This window comes from Rhinoderma darwinii, chromosome 2, assembly GCF_050947455.1.
Source record: "Rhinoderma darwinii isolate aRhiDar2 chromosome 2, aRhiDar2.hap1, whole genome shotgun sequence".
Classification (NCBI taxonomy): domain Eukaryota; kingdom Metazoa; phylum Chordata; class Amphibia; order Anura; family Rhinodermatidae; genus Rhinoderma; species Rhinoderma darwinii.
In genome coordinates this window covers 108,985,616-109,005,104 of record NC_134688.1, presented here as the reverse complement: position 1 = coordinate 109,005,104, position 19,489 = coordinate 108,985,616, and the positions used below count along the sequence as shown (strand labels likewise).

Sequence of the window (19,489 nt, the reverse complement as noted above, 5' to 3'; positions counted from 1 at the left end):
CGTTTTTTAAAAATAAAAACGTTACTGTAATCTACATTGCAGCGCCTATCTGCTGCAATAGCAGATAGGGGTTGCAAAATCTGGTGACAGAGCCTCTTTAATGTGTTTCCATTGGTTGGTACTGTAAGTCAATCATCTTTGTCCAGATTTTGTTACATTTAGGGCTTATTCAAACGAACGGTCTGTTTTTCACGTTTAAGTATCACCTGTGCGGGTCCCATTTTCACGAATCTCCATAGACTTGAGTCTATGGAGGGATCCGTGAAAACAGAAGAAAATAGGATATGTTCTATTTTGCAACGGACTCTTCATACGGTCCATTGAAACAACGGCTGTGTCAACGGCCCCATTAAAATACATGTATCCGCGTGACGGCCGTTGTTTTAACGTCCGTCACATGAACGTTTTCAACGTTCATGTGAATAAGCCCCTAAGTTGCAGATGAAACCATGTATTTCCATTGTATAATATCTGTCAATTTTGCTCTTGTTTGTTCTCAGTCTGTCTTGTCCGTGCTGCCGTCTGTGTGGCCATGGAAAGGGAAGAGCGAGAGATACTGGCAGCCTCTACTATTTCTATATCCTTACAAGTGAGACAGGCAACAAGCTTTTCTCTTGATGCACTGGACGCAAAGAAAAATTCATAGGAAGCACCTGCAAGGAAGGCACCCAAAATAGGACCAATCCAGTATACCTGGAAAGAATAAAAAATATATTTAGGTGGTGAGGTTTTAAACATTAATAGATACAGAGAAAAAACTTTTATTAATACCCTTGAGGCAGTGCATAAAACGTATTCTGCAGAAGGTCATGTGTAAGGCTGGATTCTGAAAACATGATTACAGTACGGGACAGTTGTCCTGCAGCGAGGCAAGAAACTCCTAGCATCGTATATAACTATGATGCTAGGAGCCCGGCTCCCTGCAGTGTGTTCGGTCCGAGACTTGTGGCCGAAATACGTTCCGTCCTTTACGGACCGAACATGCTTGTGTGAATCCAGCCTAAGACCTACACAGCTGCGATAGCAACAACAGGAAAACTGATTTTGAAAATTGTTTTCATGAACTCCACCATCTACAGCAAAAAAAATACTGTAGGTGATGTATCAGACAACAATGTCACACCTGAATGTCACCTGTATAAATTTAGGTAACCATAGACAGACATATAATTCACCTATATGACTGAAAATCAACATTTTAATATAATTAACTTCAATGGAGTTTATCCATTGACATGTATGTGAGTAATATTTGTATAAGGGTAAGTTCACATGTAACGTAAATACTGCAGATTTTCTACAATGGATTTTGTTGCGGAAAATCTGCAGCATAATACAGTAGCTGCAAAGTGGATGAGATTTGAACAAATCTCATCCACACGCTGCGTAAATGATGAGTGGAAAAAACACTCCGAAATTGACCTGCGGTGTGTTTTTTTAATCCGCAGCATGTCAATTGTATTTGCGTTATCGCTGCTTTTTGGCAACAGGTTTTCCCCATCGAATTCAATGGGGAGTTAAAACCCGCAACAAATAGAAGATATCGCGAGTTTTGCAGTGGAAATTCTGCGATTCCGCTTCAAAAATCACAACTCAGAAAAAAAAATCTTATACTTACCCAGAAGTGTTTGCTTCTTTGTTAAGGCCGGCCTCCAAGAATGACGTTTCATCCCACGTGACCGCTGCAGCCAATCACAGGCTGCAGCTGTAAAGTTTCTGCCAGACACAGCTTCTGTGTCGACGCCCGTGGTTAGTCAGTCTGCACCTGCTCCTAAGTCTGATCGAGTGACCCCTCCTTCTACCAATCAGGCTGGGAGGCTGAGGAGTGGGAGAGCCTATCACAGCCTGGCCTGACGGAGCTAGCTCCCGCCCTCTGTCTATTTATACCTTCACTTCCTACTCCTCCTTTGCCTGTGATTCTCCTGTTTCCTGGCTCTGCTGCTGCTGCTTGAAATATTTGTTCCTGCTTCATATTGACCCTGGCTTACTGACCACTCTCCTGCTCTGCGTTTGGTACCTCGTACTCTCCTGGTTTGACTCGGCTCGTTCACTACTCTTGTTGCTCACTGTGTTGCCGTGGGCAACTGCCCCATTTCCCTTAGCTTCTGTGTACCCTTGTCTGTTTGTCTGTCGTGCACTTATTGAGCGTAGGGACCGTCGCCCAGTTGTACGCCGTCGCCTAGGACAGGCCGTTGCAAGTAGGCAGGGACTGAGTGGCGGGTAGATTAGGGCTCACCTGTCTGTCTCCCTTCCCCGTCATTACAGCAGCAGTCACATGGAATAAAATGTCATCCCAGGGGGCTGGCCTGCAGGACGACAGAGGGACGCCATGGCTACATAAGTATGAAACATTTATTTTTTCAATGTGCATTTTTCCACATAGGACATTCAGTCTGAAAATCTGCACCACAATTTGGAATTCTCTGCGGGGCCCAGGGCAGATACACTGTGTGCTTTTACACGTATCCGCCCTGTGTGAACATAGCCTTAATCATACAACAAAAACTTGTAGTTTTATAATTTGCAGTAAGGAGTACATTGTCCAATATATAACTTCCATAAAAAGAAAATATTTTAATAAATTCAGGTATTTTTCTTTAGAATACAATGTAATAAAACTAAGTTCACATAAGACAAAACTAAATCAAATATAAAATCTAGAGCTTTTTCATATAATTATATATATTTTTTTATGCAATTAATAGAGTACTAACTCACCCAGTGATGCTTCCAAATGCCAGAGAGCAAAGCTGGACCGAGAGACCTAGCTGGGTTCATGCTTCCGCCTGAAAAGTGTCCCTGAGTAGGAATAGAGATGTGGCTCAGCAGATTTATGACTTCTTGACAATGGCGTATAAAGAGGACGAGGGGCCCCATAGCAAAGACAAAATTAGGCCCTACTTCAGGTGCTGCTTGACACCACCACACTCTTAACCACCTGAAAAGGAGGTCCTGTTGCACCATCCCATTTTCAGCACATTTTCCATTACCTTGTTTGCTAACAGCACTTGTGGAGACCATATCTCTGCTCAACCTAAAATGGCACCCTCTCTCTCCAGGGGCCCCATAGCAGCCACATAGTCTGCCTCTATGTTAAGTACATCCTTGCTTCATGAATCAACATTTATGATAGGCCAGCTTTGTGAAATATTACAGAAATTGCTGCCTGAAAAAGAGCCTCAACATCTTTAAGGGTTATTTCCATCGTTCAAAATGATGGCATATGACTAGGATGTGCCATCACTCTTATCTATGGGGTCCGGCTGCCGGTACCCCAAGATCCTGAGAATAAAGGGGCCGCAGGTCTGGATTTGTGTTGTGCCCCATCCGCTGTTTTTCCCTGCATACCGGCGCAGCCAGCCACCGTCTGTGCAGGGAATTGCAGCATGGCCCCATTCTTTTGGTATGGAAAAACACTAATTGTTATGCAGCACTGGAGCCCCTTCATTCTCAGGACCGGTGAGGGTCCTGACAATCAGACCCCAACCGATCACAAAGTGAGGGCATATCCAAGTGATATGCCATCACTTTGTGTGATGGGAATAATCCTTTAAAGGGATTTTCCCACCAGACACATTTATGGCAAATAATTTGTCCCCACTGATCCTAGCTGTTGGGACCCCCAGGATCACAAAAATGAGGGTGAATAGGCACCCATTCCCAGTGGAGAGGTTGAAGCAAATCATGGGGAGCACTCTCCTCATTAATACAGCGCACTCATAAGCATGAGTATTTTATATGAGAAGTCTGTCATCACATTTTCGCCTCCCAAACTGCTTATACCACTATATAGGGAAGGATGATCGTTTTTCAAACATGCCTGCCCAATGTTGCCCAAGTCAGCCCATTGTGAACCATAAAAAAGTACTTTTATTCCTCCAGGCGCCATATGTAAATGACCACTGAAGAGTCCTGCATGCCACGAAGTGTCATGCATTCTGCATGGTTTCTGCTTAGTATGCACAACGCTTCCTGGATTGCAGAACTCTTCAGTGCTTATTTGCATATGTCGCCCGCAGGAATAAAAGCACTTTATCATGGCTCACAATGGGCTGACTTGGGAAACATAGACATGTTTGAAAAACATTCATCCTTCCATATATAGCGGTATTTGTGGTATGGGAGGTGAAAATGTGATGACAGACTCCCTTTAAAAAAATAATATTTTAATGTGCGATTTGTCATAAAGACATGGCAGATCTGTACTTACAATAGGCTTCCCTTAACTAGGGGAGCATATTACGAGTGACTGATCCCTCTTTAAGTAGTTTTGAGTGAACAATGTGCACCAAATCTAACCAGAATTGTTTTCTCCACTATTTGCATGTAAAAAAAAATAGCACAATAGCATTCCATTTTATATCAGAAGGATAAAGTTGCTGATAATATTTGGATGTACATTATTTTAATTTTATACCGAACAGTGCAGACTTTTAGTGACTTGTCACAGGGGTGGATTATCTACTTGGCACAGTTACTCATCAGGGACCTAATAATAATATAGGCAGAGGCGTAGCTAGGTTCTTCTGCACCCGGGGCAAAAATTCAGTTTAGCGCCCACCCCAAATCTTCTTTCCCAACATCTCCTTCCCCCTCGCCATGTTTGCTTTCTCTATCAATCAATGAGATGTAATTTTTTTTCACATTTTTCTTTAATGTAACTCGAACATAAAACCATTTGTACATTTTACAAGCAATAGAGTTCTATAAGGAATTTACCATAACAAATTAAAAGAAAATAAATTAAAAAGAGGCCACACACAGCCCCCTTCTTGTAGATAACGCCACACAGCCCCCCTCTTGTAGATAGCACCACCCAGCCCCTCTTGTAGAAAACGCCACACAGTCCCCCTCTTGTAGATAGTGCCACACAGCTCCCTCTTGTAAATAGCGCCACACAGCCCGCTTGTAGATAATGCCACACACAGCCCCTCCTGTAGATAACGCCATACACAGCCCCCCTCTTGTAGATAACGCCACACAGACCCCCTCTTCAAGATAGTGCCACAAAGCGCCACTCTTGTAGGTAATGCCACACGTCCCTCCTCGTGTAGATAACGCCACACAGCCCCCTTTTGTAGATAGCACCACACAACCCCCCTCTTGTAGATAGCGCCACACACAGCTCCCCCTTGTAGATAGCGCCACACACAGCCCCTCTTGTAGATAGTGCCACACACAGCCCCCCTGTAGATAGTGCCACACACAGCCCCCCTCTTGCAGATAATGCCACACAGCCCACCTCTTGTAGATAGCGCTAAACACAGCCCCCCTTGTAGATAGCGACACACACAGCTCCCCTTGTAGATGGTGCCACACAGCCCCCAACTTGTAGATGGTGCCACGCAGCCCCCCTTCCAGAGGGTGCCACACAGCACCTCTGTAGATGGTGCCACACAGCCCCCCTTGTAGAAACAAATATTTTTTTTTTTACTTACCTAGCCCCATTCCCTGCTCCACGCCGAGGCGAGACCCTTGCATAAGCCGGCGTGATACAGTGACGTCATCACACCGGCCTGTGCTGGGACTCTGGGATTCTTATAGGCTGCAGGCCTAATGTTGCTGGTAGCCTAGTGGTGGAGCAGGGAGCTGCTCCGCCATAGTATTTAATTGTATTTGGGTCCCGAGGACGCAGATACAATTGAATGTGGCAGTCGCTAGCACCAGGCCTCCCCGCCCTGTGCTAGCGACGCCACCGGGCATGAAGGTGCCCATGCAGCAGGGGGGCCTGAAAAGATGGGACCGGTGCATCAAAACAGCTGATCGCAGCTGATAGGGAACCTATATGCCAGGTGGCTGCAGAAGCGATCAGCTGTAGTAGCGGCATCTGTACCAGCGGCACCCCCACCTTCCTTCCATTCCAGTTGCACCTGGGGCACATACACCTCCTGCCCCCTCTAGCTACGCCCGACTATAGGTTAGCCTGCACATTGCAGTTAGTGTAAATAATGGGTCCTGTCATACTAGAGTGGATACACTCGAAAACATCAGACACCAGTCCCTGCACAGTAAATATTCCATATGGATAATCCGTCCATGTGTCATATCTTTTATGTGATTATGCGTGAGAAAACTTTGATATTTTTCATTAATATGTCTTATTTTCTAAAGCAAGAAATTGTACATATACCTAAATTACTATTCGGTTATGTAGTCAGTTATGCATCTTACCGCTGCTAAAGCTCCTGCTGTTAGAGAAAAACCAATGGCAAGGCTTCCTGGCTCTGTAATATCCCTGCGTCGGCGATCGTCCACAGCAAAAACTGTAAATGCTAATTGGAACGTAGAGATAATTTCCATCCCCATAGCTTGTCCTGCATTTCCCTCACTACTCACCTGGAAGGAGAGGACAGATAAGTAATAAATATGGGACAACACCGTCCATATAGAATGATGGATATTTAAACTTTTTGTTACTAATAGATCCAGGGAAAAAGCTTTCTCTTACCTCTGATTAACTATTGTTGGTGACTAGCTTTTATTAGGTATGGAGCATGAAGAGTTATGCACAAAGCGAAAGAAATAGTGTACTGTTTTTAAGTATAAATGTATGAAAAAAAGCTAATTTGAAAAAAATCAAACAAATAAAGACAAGTAGCTAAGGAAAAATTATGGTAAAATTTTACAGAAATACACCAGGAACAAGAACTTTTAGAAAGCTTAAAAAATACAATAAAGGCCTTATTCACACAAGTGTATCTGCAAAAAAGCAGCCCATAGCGTTGCTCCGGTGTGATATCTGTGTGTAATCACTTTTCTTTTTGATCTGCATTTCTTTAGCAACTGTTCCAGGAAAAACGTACAGCACACGGACTAAAACTATGTTTGCGTGAATAAGGTCCAAAAAAGAGTTTAGAGCTTGAATTGATCATAACTGTTTATATATTCTAAACATTGGCCCTGACTGCAGTATAAGGGCCTGTTCACATCAGCGTTGGGCTTCCGTTTGTCTTTCTGTTCATTTGTTCCGTCAGAGGAACAGACAAGTAGAAAGACAAACGGAAAGTATCGTTTCCATTTGCATTACGATTGATTTCAATGTTATTTATTTTTTTGCCTCTGTTCCGCTAGCTTTCTGTTGTTTTTTTTTTTCATGGAAACAATAGCGTAGTGTGCTAGCGGAACGGGGGCAAACTAAAACCAAAAAATACCATTTAAATCAATGGTAATGCAAATGAAAACGATACAGGCCATTAGTCTGTCCGTTTGCCTGTTCCTCTGATGGAACAGATGAACGGAAAGCCAAACAGAAGCCCAACGCTGATGTAAATAGGCCCTAAGATGTAAGAACAGAATGTATGTTAATTCTGTAAACAAATAGGTGAAAAGTTATTGTAACAGGCACAGTTTTATATTTATTAATTATTGATTAAAATGAGAATATACACACCCAAATAAAAAATACATATAACCACCTTCCTCCAGCTCACACATATGCTTTCATGCACACCTAGTAAATAAACAATTTAGCACCTGCTAATCTCAGTGTTGAGTTAGATGAGGTCCTGCTTGGTGTTTCATATTTCCCTCTTTTCTCTGGTTCACTGGGATGGAGAAATAGACACATAGAACACATCTCTACCCTTTTAATTAAAAATGTAGTTACCAATCGCATTTTTAATATATGAGCCAAATGCTCATGGCTCAGATAGCAGATTCTGTAGCGCCTTGGTGCTACACTGAAGTCTGATACACACATTGTAATGTCACGTGTGTCATATTCAGTGCAGCGCTAAGGCCAGCGGCAAGAGAGAGAGCCCAGAAGGCAGCTGCTGTCCACTGACCTCAGATAAAATCTTCAAAGTAGCCATGGGAGCCTGAAAAAACGCCAAACACTAGCCATAACTTCAGGGAGTAGATAGTTTTTGGTGCCTTTATAGCTACCCAATACCACCCTGCATCTCCTACCCACCCCACACCACGCAGGGATTCACACAACAGGGTTCGGGTGTCAGCTGTTAAAAACAGCCATCTAGGTCAGTTTTTGATGGCCGCTTTGCATCCGTTCCGTGTTTTCCGTTATTGACACATTATTAAAAACAGCTGTATTTCATGTGCAGATAATGAAACACTGCCCTCTGTAGATAATGCAGAAGTGCCCACTGTATATAGTGCCACTCCCCCCTGTAGACAATGCCACGGTTCCCTCTGTAGATAGTGCCACATCCCCTGTAGATAATACTGCAGTGCCCTCTGTAGATAGTGCCACACCCACCCTGTATATAGTGCCACCCCCCTGTATATAGTGCCACACACCCCTGTATATAGTGCCACACACCCCCTGTAGCTAATACCACAGTGCCTCCTGTAGATAGTGCCACACACCCCCTGTATATAGCGCCACCCCCCCTGAATATAGTGCCACACACCCCCGGTAGCTAATGCCACACACCCCCTGTATATTGTGCCACACATGCCCCTGTATATAATGCTGCAGTGCCCTCTGTATATAATGCCACTGTATGCCCTGTATATAATGCCACAGTACCCCCGTAGATAATGTCACACAGGCCCCATGTAGATAGCACCACACAGCGCACCCTGTAGATGGCGCCACACGTAGATTCTGCCACATAGCGCCCCATGTAGAGTGTGCCACATAGCGCCCTCTGTAGATAGCGCCACGCCCACTGTATATAGATGAAATGGGAAGAAGGAAAAAGGCTGGCACTGCCAAAACCGCACTCTCGGAATGGGAGTGTAGAAGAATGGCTCTCTTTCTATTTGGATAAATGCAGGTAAATTGCCATGGAGTTGCTCATCGAAAGTGTAGCACAACCAGCTAAATATATTGTAGAAGAATGATCGAGGCACTCACCGAAGCTGGCAAAACAGTTTCTTTATTACAAAAAGATCTCGGTCAGGATGTGGAATTGCCTACGGCCGTTTCACGTGCGTACACGCTTTCTCAATCATCCCACTGTATATAGTGCTATCCCCCTTTCCCTGTAGATAGCGCCACTGAAGCTCCCTCTAGCAGAGGAATCCCCGGCCAGGGCATTGCCGACGCTGTGGCCGGGAAACCTCTCTCGGAGGACCCCCTGACGCCACTGTCCATATATGGACAGTGATCTCAGGGGTTACTCCCTGAACGGAATCCCCGGCCACAATATCGCCGATGCTGTGTCCGGGGATTCCCTCATGGAGGACCCCCTGATGCAACTGTCCATATATGGACAATGACATCAGTGGTCACTCCTTGAGCGGAATCCCCATTGCCAACACTGGCCGGGGATTTCACTCCAGGAGGAGCCCCTGATGTCAATGTCCATATATGGACAGTAACCTCAGGGGCTTCCTCTAGCAGCGGAATCCCCGGCCAGATCATCGGCAATGGGGATTCCGCTCAATCAGTAGCCACTGACATCACTGTCCATATATGGACAGTGATTTCAAGAGCTTCCCCGAGCACAGTACTTAAAGTAGCGCTGTGCTCAGGGAATTCTCGGCGAGCGGAGGAGCTCCCTCTGCTCCTCCGCTCTGAACTCATTCTGAAGCAGGGACCTGATCGTTCCCTGCTTCAGTATTAAGTTTAACTGTGTCTGCGTCCTGAGGATGAAAAAACACACTTGACAGCGGGACATTCCCTATGCCACACGGAGCAGCGGGACACCACCCGGAATCTTGGACTGTCCCGCTGAATCCGGAGGGTTGTCGTCAGGCGGAGCGGAATCCCCGGCAATGCTATGACCGGGGATTCCGCTCCTAGCCCAAATTCATCTTCCCGCCGGGTGCTGCCGGAAGGTGGATGCGGCAGCACCCGGCGTTCATCCTGCCACAATTAGAATAGATAGGATACGGCGCCGGACCTCCCTGGGAGCCGGAACCAAAAACGCTGCAGGTAAGGTTTTTGGATCCGGCTCCCAGGGAGGTTGGGCGCCGTACCGCGCCACAACTGATGTCCCCTGTGCCAGAACAGATCCCATAGAAAGCTATGGGATCTGTCCTAGCCGGAGGTAAACTGAAGCGGACGCTGGACATATGTGAACGGCCCCTTACAATACATGATGTTAACTTATATTACTAAGTGGTATAGATCATCCATCTGTTAGGGTGATGGGGTTTCAAGCAGCCCAGATCTCTGGAGCTATAACTATACCCAACACTGTCATCTCCTCTGCAAACACTACTTCCATTATGGGCAGACTAAGAGTATAGGTCAAGGATTGCTGGCTAACCGCCTTTTAGGAGACATAATGGCTAACTGCCATTCTGTTGCTTGAATCATAGAAGCATGTTAGGCAACCGGATGTCTCCTCTGGACCTGTCTACAGCTGCAGCCCTGCTGAATCTGGCCGCGGTTCTCCTCGTCACCATGACCAGCAGCATTGGCTTGACAGGGCATCTGGTGTCTGCTGATGACATCAAGCCTAACAGCTTAGGTAAAGGGAATCAGCCTGCCATGCCTTGACTTCAGATCAAAGTACATCCTTTGTTTGTCTATTTCTCCTATTGCTGTTTGACCCTGACACTGACCTTGAGCTCAGCCTTGTTCCTGGATTACGCTTCTGTCAGGACCTTTTCATTTGTCGCATGGTTTCTGTTGTTCTACTCTTGGTATCAACTCCTGGCCAGACTCCTGACTATGGTTCTGCCTCATCCTCCGGTTTTCTTCAGCTATTAATACATTGATAACTCCTGGCTACATTCCTGACTCTGTTACAGTGCACACGTCACCAATGGGTGACTATTCTGGGGATCACGACCTGGGAATAGGAACCGGATAATCTATACCTGCTTGGAGGGGATTAAGGGTGAAGAACGGTAATTTTTCTTAAACTCTGCACCCTATTCTGACAAGCGCAAAACTGATTGCGGCTTAGAGGACTTCTCTGGTAAGAAACATAACACTGCTTTAAAGATTTTAGATGTAAGCCCCATAAAACCATTGGGCACACCATAAAATTGTGCCACCACATAGCATTGACCATAAAATAATCACATAAATGTGCCCAGAGTGTATTTACTGCTACAGCAATGCCAATCAAAATGTGCCAGGTGCAGTTCCCATATAAATACAACTTTCTTAATCTTCCCCATGGCCCTGCACTGTTCCCTACTCTACTAAAAGGAACTTACATTTGAGCAGCCGATCAGCAGCCCCTCAAATGTAGCTATCTCTTCCTGTAACTGTTCATCTGTAAGATACAGAAGAAGGCACAGTGGAGAGGCTGTTTCCAGATAAGGAGATTTGACCTGGACAGAAAGTTGGCACATATACATATATATATACATTCAAACTTTTCCTGCTAGCTGCACTGTTAAAGTTTGTTTACTTCATTCACTTAAATAAAGAACGTGTTAATCACACTGTCACGAACTGGAGGTATGTGGACTCACTAGGCCGCACCGCCGTAGCAGAGTAGCAGCTGGCCAAACAACAGTCTATAAAGTCTATGCAAAGTCATTAGCACAAGAGTACCTGTGGCACATGAGTCCAGACAGTAGCAGAGGCTTTGGCACGGATGGAACTTGATGTGGCAGATGATGCCAGACGTGGCGGATGACACCAGATGTGGTATATTACAGCAGGAGTGGCAGATGACACAACACGACTCCAACACTAGATAAGGTAGAGAAACAAACACAGCACCGAATACAGGAAGCAGGATACGGGAACACTGGGAACAGGATACAACTAAGGGACCATTTGCTAAGACTAATATGGGAATACCACAACAACGCTCAGGCAAGGAGTGGAAGGGAAGCCCTTTTTTTTTTATAGTCCAGGGTGAACTGGGGATAATTGGTAACTGTTTGCAAAAGTGTACTGGCCCTTTAAGGCCGGGATCGAGCGTGCGCACCCTAAGGACACTACAGACTTTAACGAAGAAGAACCCGGCTCCGGCCGGGGAGGAGGACTTTCATATAAACCTCCTTCCAAGATTCTCCTTGACATAGGCCGACATGGCCTGGGTCTCTGGCAAGGAGAGAGGATATACCCGTCCACGGGGAGGTGAGGCATCTGTAACTAGTTCAAATCAGACAGTCATAAGACCAGTGCGGGGGAAGCATCTCAGCCTCCTTCTTGCTGAAGACGCATGCAAACTGTGCATAATGACTGGGAGGCTGGACAGGACGGATCTGTGACAGGCAGCGGTGGAGACATTTGGAGCCCCATTGGAGAACGTCTCCGGAATTCCAATCAAGGACTGGGGCATGCAGCCGGAAGCCAAGGAAGACCCAGAAAAGCAGGATTGATGGCTTTTAGGCAAGAATGGAATGAAATCCGTTCAGTGTGAAGGGCTCCAACTTGGAACCTCAGTGGCTTAGTCTCAGACATGATAGGATCAGGCTGAGGAAGTCCATTTACCGAGGCAACAGCCAGGGGCATCTCCAGAGGAACCGTGGGCAAATGGGAGACGATCCACTAGGACCTGTTGGATAAAGTTTGCTGTGGACCCGAAGTCCAGTTAGGCAGAGACCTGGTGCGTTTTCTCGCCGGACACTATGGTTACGGGAATGGACAGTTTGGGAGAGGATTTATTATTTAGCGCCGTTCCACAAAGGTTGTCTCTCCAACCAATCCTAGGCGCTGGAGCTTTCCAGCTTCTGGGGACACAAACACACAAAATCTCCTCCGAGGCCGCAATACAGAGTCCTGAAGTGCGTCTGTGTTGTTTCTCCTGGACTGACAACTTGAGTCGGTCCACCTGCATAGATTCTTCTGGCGGAACTGATGAGGGCAGCAAGGGTTGCTGTAATGTAGTAGACAGCCGAGGGAATCTTTTATCCCGGCGAGCGTCTTGGGCCCGTTCCTGGATCCTCATGTCAATCTGGATGGCCAGAAGAATGAGAGCATCTAGGGTAGGGGGTAGATCTCGAGCGGCAAGCTCATCTTTAATGCAAGAGGACAGTCCCTGCCGGAAGGTAGCCACCAAGCCCTCTTTGTTCCATGCCAGTTCTGTGACCAAGGTATGGAACCGGATTGCATACTCACCCACGGAGGTGTCGCCTTGGCGAAGGGTCAGCAGAAATCCAGCTGCAGAAGATGTTCTCCCAGGATCCTCAAATACCGTACGGAATATCTGTAGGTTAAAGGTCTCTGGACCCTCACGTTCCCAGATGGGGTTCGCCCATGCAGGGCCTTGCCAGTAAGAAGGGAGATTATGAAGGCGATCCTCGCGCCGTCAGAAGGAAATTACCTCGCATGCAGCTTGAAATGGATCTGGCATTGATTTAAAAATCCCCTGCAGGTCCTTGCACCCCCCCTGTACTGACAGGAGGTGTAGCAGGAGGTACGACAGGAGCAGGTGCCGTGAAGACTGCAGCTTGAGCATCCAGACGATGTGCAATGGCATTCACCGCCTGTAGGAGTTGCTCCTGCCGTGACTGATCTCGCATGTCTGCCTGCATTACTCGAGAAGCCGTCATGGACTTGGGTTGACCAGCGGGGTTCATGGCCTGAGTGTACTGTCACGATCTGGGGGTATGTGTAGCCACTGGGCCGCACTGCCGTAGCGGAGTATCAGCTGGTCAAACAAAAGTCTATAAAGTCTATGCAAACTCCTTAGCACAAGAATACCTGTAAGAGTCCAGACAGTAGCAGAGGCTTTGGCACGGATGGAACTTGATGCGGCAGATGACACCAGACGTTGTATATGACAGCAGGCATGGCAGATGACACCAGACATGGCGGATGATACCAGACGTGGTATATTACAGCAGGCATGGCAAATGACACCAGGCATGGCAGATGATACCAGACGTGGTATATTACAGCAGGCGAGGTAGATGACACAACACGACTCCAACACTAGATAAGGCACAGGAACAAACAGCACGGGATACAGGAAGCAGGATACGGGAACACTGAGAAAAGGATACAACTAAGGGACCATTTGCTAAGACTAACATGGGAATACAACAACAATGCTCAGGCGAGGAGTGTATGAACGGAGCCCTTTTTACTGTACAGGATGATTTGGGGATAATTGGTACCTGTTTGCATGTGCATGTGCTGGCCTTTTACGGCCAGGATCGAGGGCCTACACCCTGGAGGACATTTCAGAGCAGGGTGGCCGCGTGTGCTGGCGTCTTCGAGGAGGGAGATGCTGGCAAGAAGACAGAGGTCTGCGGTCGCAGGGTTTTGAATGAAGGCGGCGGTCCGTGGCCATTACACACAACTGCTTATTCATTTTTTACCTGTCCACCTGCACCTTAACCCCTTAATGCATTATCATGTGACTGCACGTGATAAGGGTTAAGGGGAAGTATGGAGTGCCCCTCAGGGGCTGAGCCCGCTCCATACACAGCGGGTGATGGCTGTGTAATACAGCCGACTTCTCACTGCAACGGGCGGAATCAAACATCACTTTGATTCCGCCCGTTTAACACCTTAAATGCCGCGCCTCCTCAAACAAGCCATCGTGCTCCCCTGCGGCACGATCGGCCGGTTACAACGGTTGTTATGGCAACCTGGGGGCCTAATAAGGGCCCCCATACCTGCCATCTTTGTACTTCATTGAAGCTCTGCTTCCGTCAGGGCTTCAAAGAAGACTTTTAGAATCACGATATACTGCAATACATTAGTATTGCAGTATATCATGCAAGCGATCCAACGATCACTGCATTAAGTCCCCTAGGGGGACTAATAAAAAAAGTAAAAAACAGTTAAATAAAGTGTTTTTTTATGTTACAAAAAAAAAGTATTAAACGTTCAAAAAACTTCCCTTTTCAAAGAGTTTCCCTAAATCAATGTTAAAAAAAATAAAAGTTAACATAACTGGTATCGCAGCGTCTGTAAAAGTCAGAACTATCACCATATAGTGTTGTTTAACCCGCTCGGTGAATGCCATAAAAAAAAAATATATATATATATAAAACACACACATTGCTGTTTTTTGGTCACCTTAGCGCTCCACACAAATGAAATAAAAAGTGATTAAAATGTCGCATATAACCCAAAATTGTATCGGTGAAAACTACAGCTCGCCCTGCAAAATTAAAGCACTCACATCGCTAAATTGATAGAAAAATGAAAAAGTTATGGCTCTCAGAATATGTTGACGCAAAACATTTTTTTAATTTAGCAAATAGTTTTATTTTTTTAAAAGTGGTAAAACATAAAACAAAACATATAAAATTGGTATCACCGTAATCGTATCAACCTGTAGAATAAGGTGAGAATGTAGTTTTTACCACCTGATGGTCGCCGTAAAAACAAAATCCCCAAACATATGGCGTAATCGCTGTTTTTTGCCCATTTCATCAAACAAATAAAAAAATGTCAGCTTCTCAGTACATTATGCCGTACATTAAGTGGTGCCATGAAAAAACAAAACTTGTCCGCAAAGAATAAGCCCTCACATGACTATACTGATGGAAAAATTAAAAAATTATAGCGTTTGGAACGTGGGGAGGAAAAAACAAAAGTGAAAATCCGAAAAACGGCTGAGGAGGGAAGGGGTTAAAATACTATGCCAGTCTGTACAGTCAGAGAATGTAAAAGTCTATTGGGCACAAGTGATCTATTATTGATGTTTTTTTTATCAGGGCAGACATATAGTATTGCTTGTGTATCTCGACTGCACCACTGAATTCTTGACACTTGACTGTCATGGGGTTGGAGAATCAGGAGACACAGGAAGGAAGCCTACAAGTCACATGTGGCTCCCGAGCCACACTGTGGCCACTACTAGTTCATATGATTGAACTGGTAGGGCAGCACTATTTTACACTGAGAATCAGAGGATTTCCTTTCTCTGAATGTCTAAAGGTGGCCATATACCTTAGATAGCTGCCTGGTCGACAGTTATTCCACCTGAACCCCATGCACATGCCGAACCATTCGTGCATGAGTACTCAATGGGGAGAGGGGAATAAGCCGCTGACAGACAGCATAGGCGGCAGCTTAACTCCAGTGAAAACGAAGAATTGGGCATATTGAAATCCAACATCCTCGATCCTTCTTTCCCTCGACATCTGCCATGGGGGGGGGGGGGAGTTGGGACATCACCATGCACATAAAATCAGGAGCCTCAAACTCGGCCAGGTAAATGGGCCGCACATAGAAAAAATTAGAAGTTGACGGGCCGCATTACTTTCAAATTTGATACAATACAACATTTTATTTGAACTACTATAACAATACTACATTAATATAATAATAGCGCTAGGTTTAAACTTAACAGAAATTTACAAGTTTACTACATGTACTTATTTTAACAATCCAGTTTTCCAGTTTAAGTGTCTCTAAATGCAGTCAGGCTACTCAGTTAGCAGTGTTTGGCAGACACAAGAATGTCAAGCTTGGGCAGTCCCTTTTTAGATAGTACCACAGTGCCCTCTGTAGATAATGCCACAATGCCCTCTGTAGATAGTGCCACAATGCCCTCTGTAGATAGTGCCACAAACACTGATATTTAGATAGTGCCACACACAACCCTATAGATATGCCCCATACACACCCCCTATAGATAGTGCCACACATCCCCTATAGATAGCTCCATTGGGGCTCCCTCTAGGAATGGAATCCCCAGCCAGAGCGTTGCCGACGCTCTGGCTGGGAATTCCTCTGCTGGAGGAGCCCTTGAAGTCACTGTCCATTTATGGACAGTGACATCAGGAGACCCTCCTGGACTGGATTCCTTAGCCAGAGCGCTATGGTTGGGGATTACTCTGCTGAAGGAGCCCCTGAAGTCACTGCCCATATATGTCAAGCTAGGTAAAAGTCCTTTTACATGTGGAAAAAATGTGGAAAAACGAGCGCCGATCAACGATATAGTAAGTTGTTAGCGTTCAAAAGTCACGCATTTATATGTAACAAAAATGTTTTTTCCTAATTTGGTTGCCTTTGAGATCGCTTGTCTCTCCTCCTGTTTCCTCTCCTAATGACTGGCAGATGCCTGTTCCCACTAGGGGATATGATGCCAACAAATGATAATTTTTATGCCATCATAAAAGATTTGATCAGCGACAAACAAGCAAATTCTTTACACTGCAGAATTTCTGGGAACGTTTTTTTTTGCACGATAATTGCCTCGTGTATAAGGCCCTTAAAGGGAACCTGTCGCGTTAAAAATGCAGTCCAATCTGTGGCAAGTATGTTATAGAGCAGGTTGAGCTGAGCAGTTGGATATATACTGTAGTTTTGTGGGAAAAGATTCAGTATAACTTGTAATTTATTAATTTAACCTTTGGTCATTCTAGACTTAGAAGTCCAGTAGGCAGTCCTACTGAGTGATTGACAGGCATCCCACTATGTGTGTGAATACAGACCGCCCACTGGACTCCTAAGGCCAGAATGACCAATAAATTACTATTAATAAGTTATACCGAACCTTTTGCTACAAAACTACATATCAATCTGCTGAGCTTTCCCTGTTCTGTAACATGCTGCCCACAGATTGGAGTGCATTTTCAACATGACAGGTTCCTTTAACTAATAAGACATCACACAGGGTAGCCAAAGTCAGGGTCGGTGGGTTATACACTGTATACTCACTACTGAACACTCACTACCAGGGCTCGAATGTTTGCTCCACAAGCTGATGTCTACCATTTCCATTAAATGTATTAATGGATAATGGTGTTATTGTGATTAATCTTAAGAATTTACTGTCTCCAGTACAGCTTTATTTTATTTTATTTTAAATATGTTAAAAATTATGTGACGTAGGTTATATCCTGTCTGTAGACGTAGGAGTAAGCATTTAATGAAGCATCTATGAATAATTCCCTGGATCACCGTACATTTATTGTTTATGCGTAGGCATAAAGTATAGAACACATATGATTTTTTTTACTGATTGGAAATATTGGTAAAATAAAGCATGTATGGTTAACATTGTTTGTGGTCATTAACTTACCCTGGTAACAAGTTGATTGAAAGTAGATGCAGGAAGAGATGAATAAAAAATGGCAGAGGCACATATTCCACCAAGACACTGAGCTACAGCAAAGACCAGACCATGAAGAATATCCAGTTTTCGTGCACATACCAAGGCAGAAGTTATAGCTGGGTTTAATTGGGCACCACTTATTTCACCAAAACTCTGCACCAGACTCACAATTGACAGACCTGCAGCTATCGGTGGAGCAATAGATTGTGAAGTTTCAATTCCCAAGCAAGATGATCCTAAAACCACAGTTAACAGCATGAAAGTTCCCAAAAATTCAGCTAAAACCGAGCGCCAAAAACGATGTTGTCTTAATTCCTGAAAAATCAAAAGGTAAGTACTAAATGGATTTAGATTCCTTTCATTTACAACACTAGCAACATAAACAGAAATAATGAAACTGTTTTTCTGTAATTGCCTTTGACAATCCTCTTCCTTTCCATAACAAAATACATAATGTGGGATGTAACTTTTGAATTAAATTTGGTAATAAATTCAGGTGTATGCATCAAAAGCTGCAAGATAATGAATAAAGTAAGAGCATTAGATAACAAAGGGCATTTAAGGAAAGATTGCCATAGTAGTAGTTAGAGTAAATCCATGTCAAATTTCCCGAAATATTCCCATGCAGAGTTGTTGAAACTAGTGTTTCCTACCTCTTTGATAATCATCCTCTCTCGATGCTAAGGGGAATGTGGAGGACTATATAACCTGAAGCTCTAATTTTATATCTGAAGATTGCCCTCCTCTGTGAACAGAACTCCCCCTAAAGACTCATTGTATTATGCATAAATTATTCTTTTTTACTTTTTATCTTCCTATATTATTTTTATTCTGAGTCAGGGTAACTATGATACATCCAGAAAAATTATGCTATAGTAAAAAATTGTAATGTAAATTGGATATACTACTTTGTATAAATATGAAAAACCATTTTGTTGGACCCTCTTTGCATTATGGATCATGCTTTAATAGAGATCATTAGTTGAAGCCATAGTTGCTGTGGTGACCAAATCACTATTGAAATGTGAATACCAAGTGAGCAGTGCAGCTGTTTGGACCAGGCCCTATCCCTTTGGTTCCCTTGGTGACTATTGTAGTATTTATAATGAACTTCTTTTATCTTCAGAAATGAAAATGAGACAAACATGCAAATACATCAAAGGAAATTTTAAATTGGGAACGACTGTTCAGACAAATAACCTGATGCCACTATTCCATGCAGAAAAAAAAATATTAGTCGAGATTCATCACACTTTGTGGCTGACATTCTAAGGCTAAGGTTACACAACAGACTTTGTCTCATCGTATGTTGTTGCATGTAAGCCTTTTCTATACAGAAAGATAAAGTTATGTGCAATGAGACATTAAAACCTAGTCTATGAGATATCCATTCCCCATCATTGTTTTCTGTTCATCCTGCCTTCAAAAAAATGTGATAAAAAGTGATCAAAAAGTCGCATGTACTCCAAAGTTGTACCGATAGAAATTACAAGTTGTTTTGCAAAAAAAAAAAAAAGCCATCATACAGCTGCATCGGCGGAAAAAGAAAAAAGCTATGGCTTTTCAAATATGGAGACACAAAAACACATAATTTTGAAAAAAAAAGTGTTTATACTGTGTAAAAGTAGTAAAACATAGAAAACCAT

At 44.3% G+C, this 19,489-nt stretch overlaps 1 protein-coding gene across 1 annotated transcript; it reads right to left on the bottom strand.

Annotated features, from left to right (window-relative positions):
* Window positions 1–111: 111 nt before the first annotated feature.
* Window positions 112–18,151, bottom strand: LOC142740759 (aquaporin-4-like). Its single transcript, XM_075850179.1, has 4 exons — window positions 17,811–18,151; window positions 6,172–6,336; window positions 2,719–2,799; window positions 112–693 (listed from the first exon to the last, which is right to left on the bottom strand). The coding sequence occupies exons 1-4, from the start codon at window positions 18,099–18,101 to the stop codon at window positions 475–477; spliced, it is 756 nt and encodes a 251-aa protein (XP_075706294.1). The 5' UTR covers window positions 18,102–18,151; the 3' UTR covers window positions 112–474.
* Window positions 18,152–19,489: the final 1,338 nt, after the last annotated feature.

Coding starts and splice junctions, on each gene's coding strand:
- LOC142740759 (XM_075850179.1), bottom strand. CDS start 18,101: ATGCTGTTAACTGTGGTTTTAGGATCATCTTGCTTGGGAATTGAAACT. Junction 2,800..6,171: donor CAGCAGGAGCTTTAGCAGCG/GTAAGATGCATA, acceptor ATTCCTACTCAG/GGACACTTTTCAGGCGGAAG. Junction 694..2,718: donor GCATTTGGAAGCATCACTGG/GTGAGTTAGTAC, acceptor TATTCTTTCCAG/GTATACTGGATTGGTCCTAT.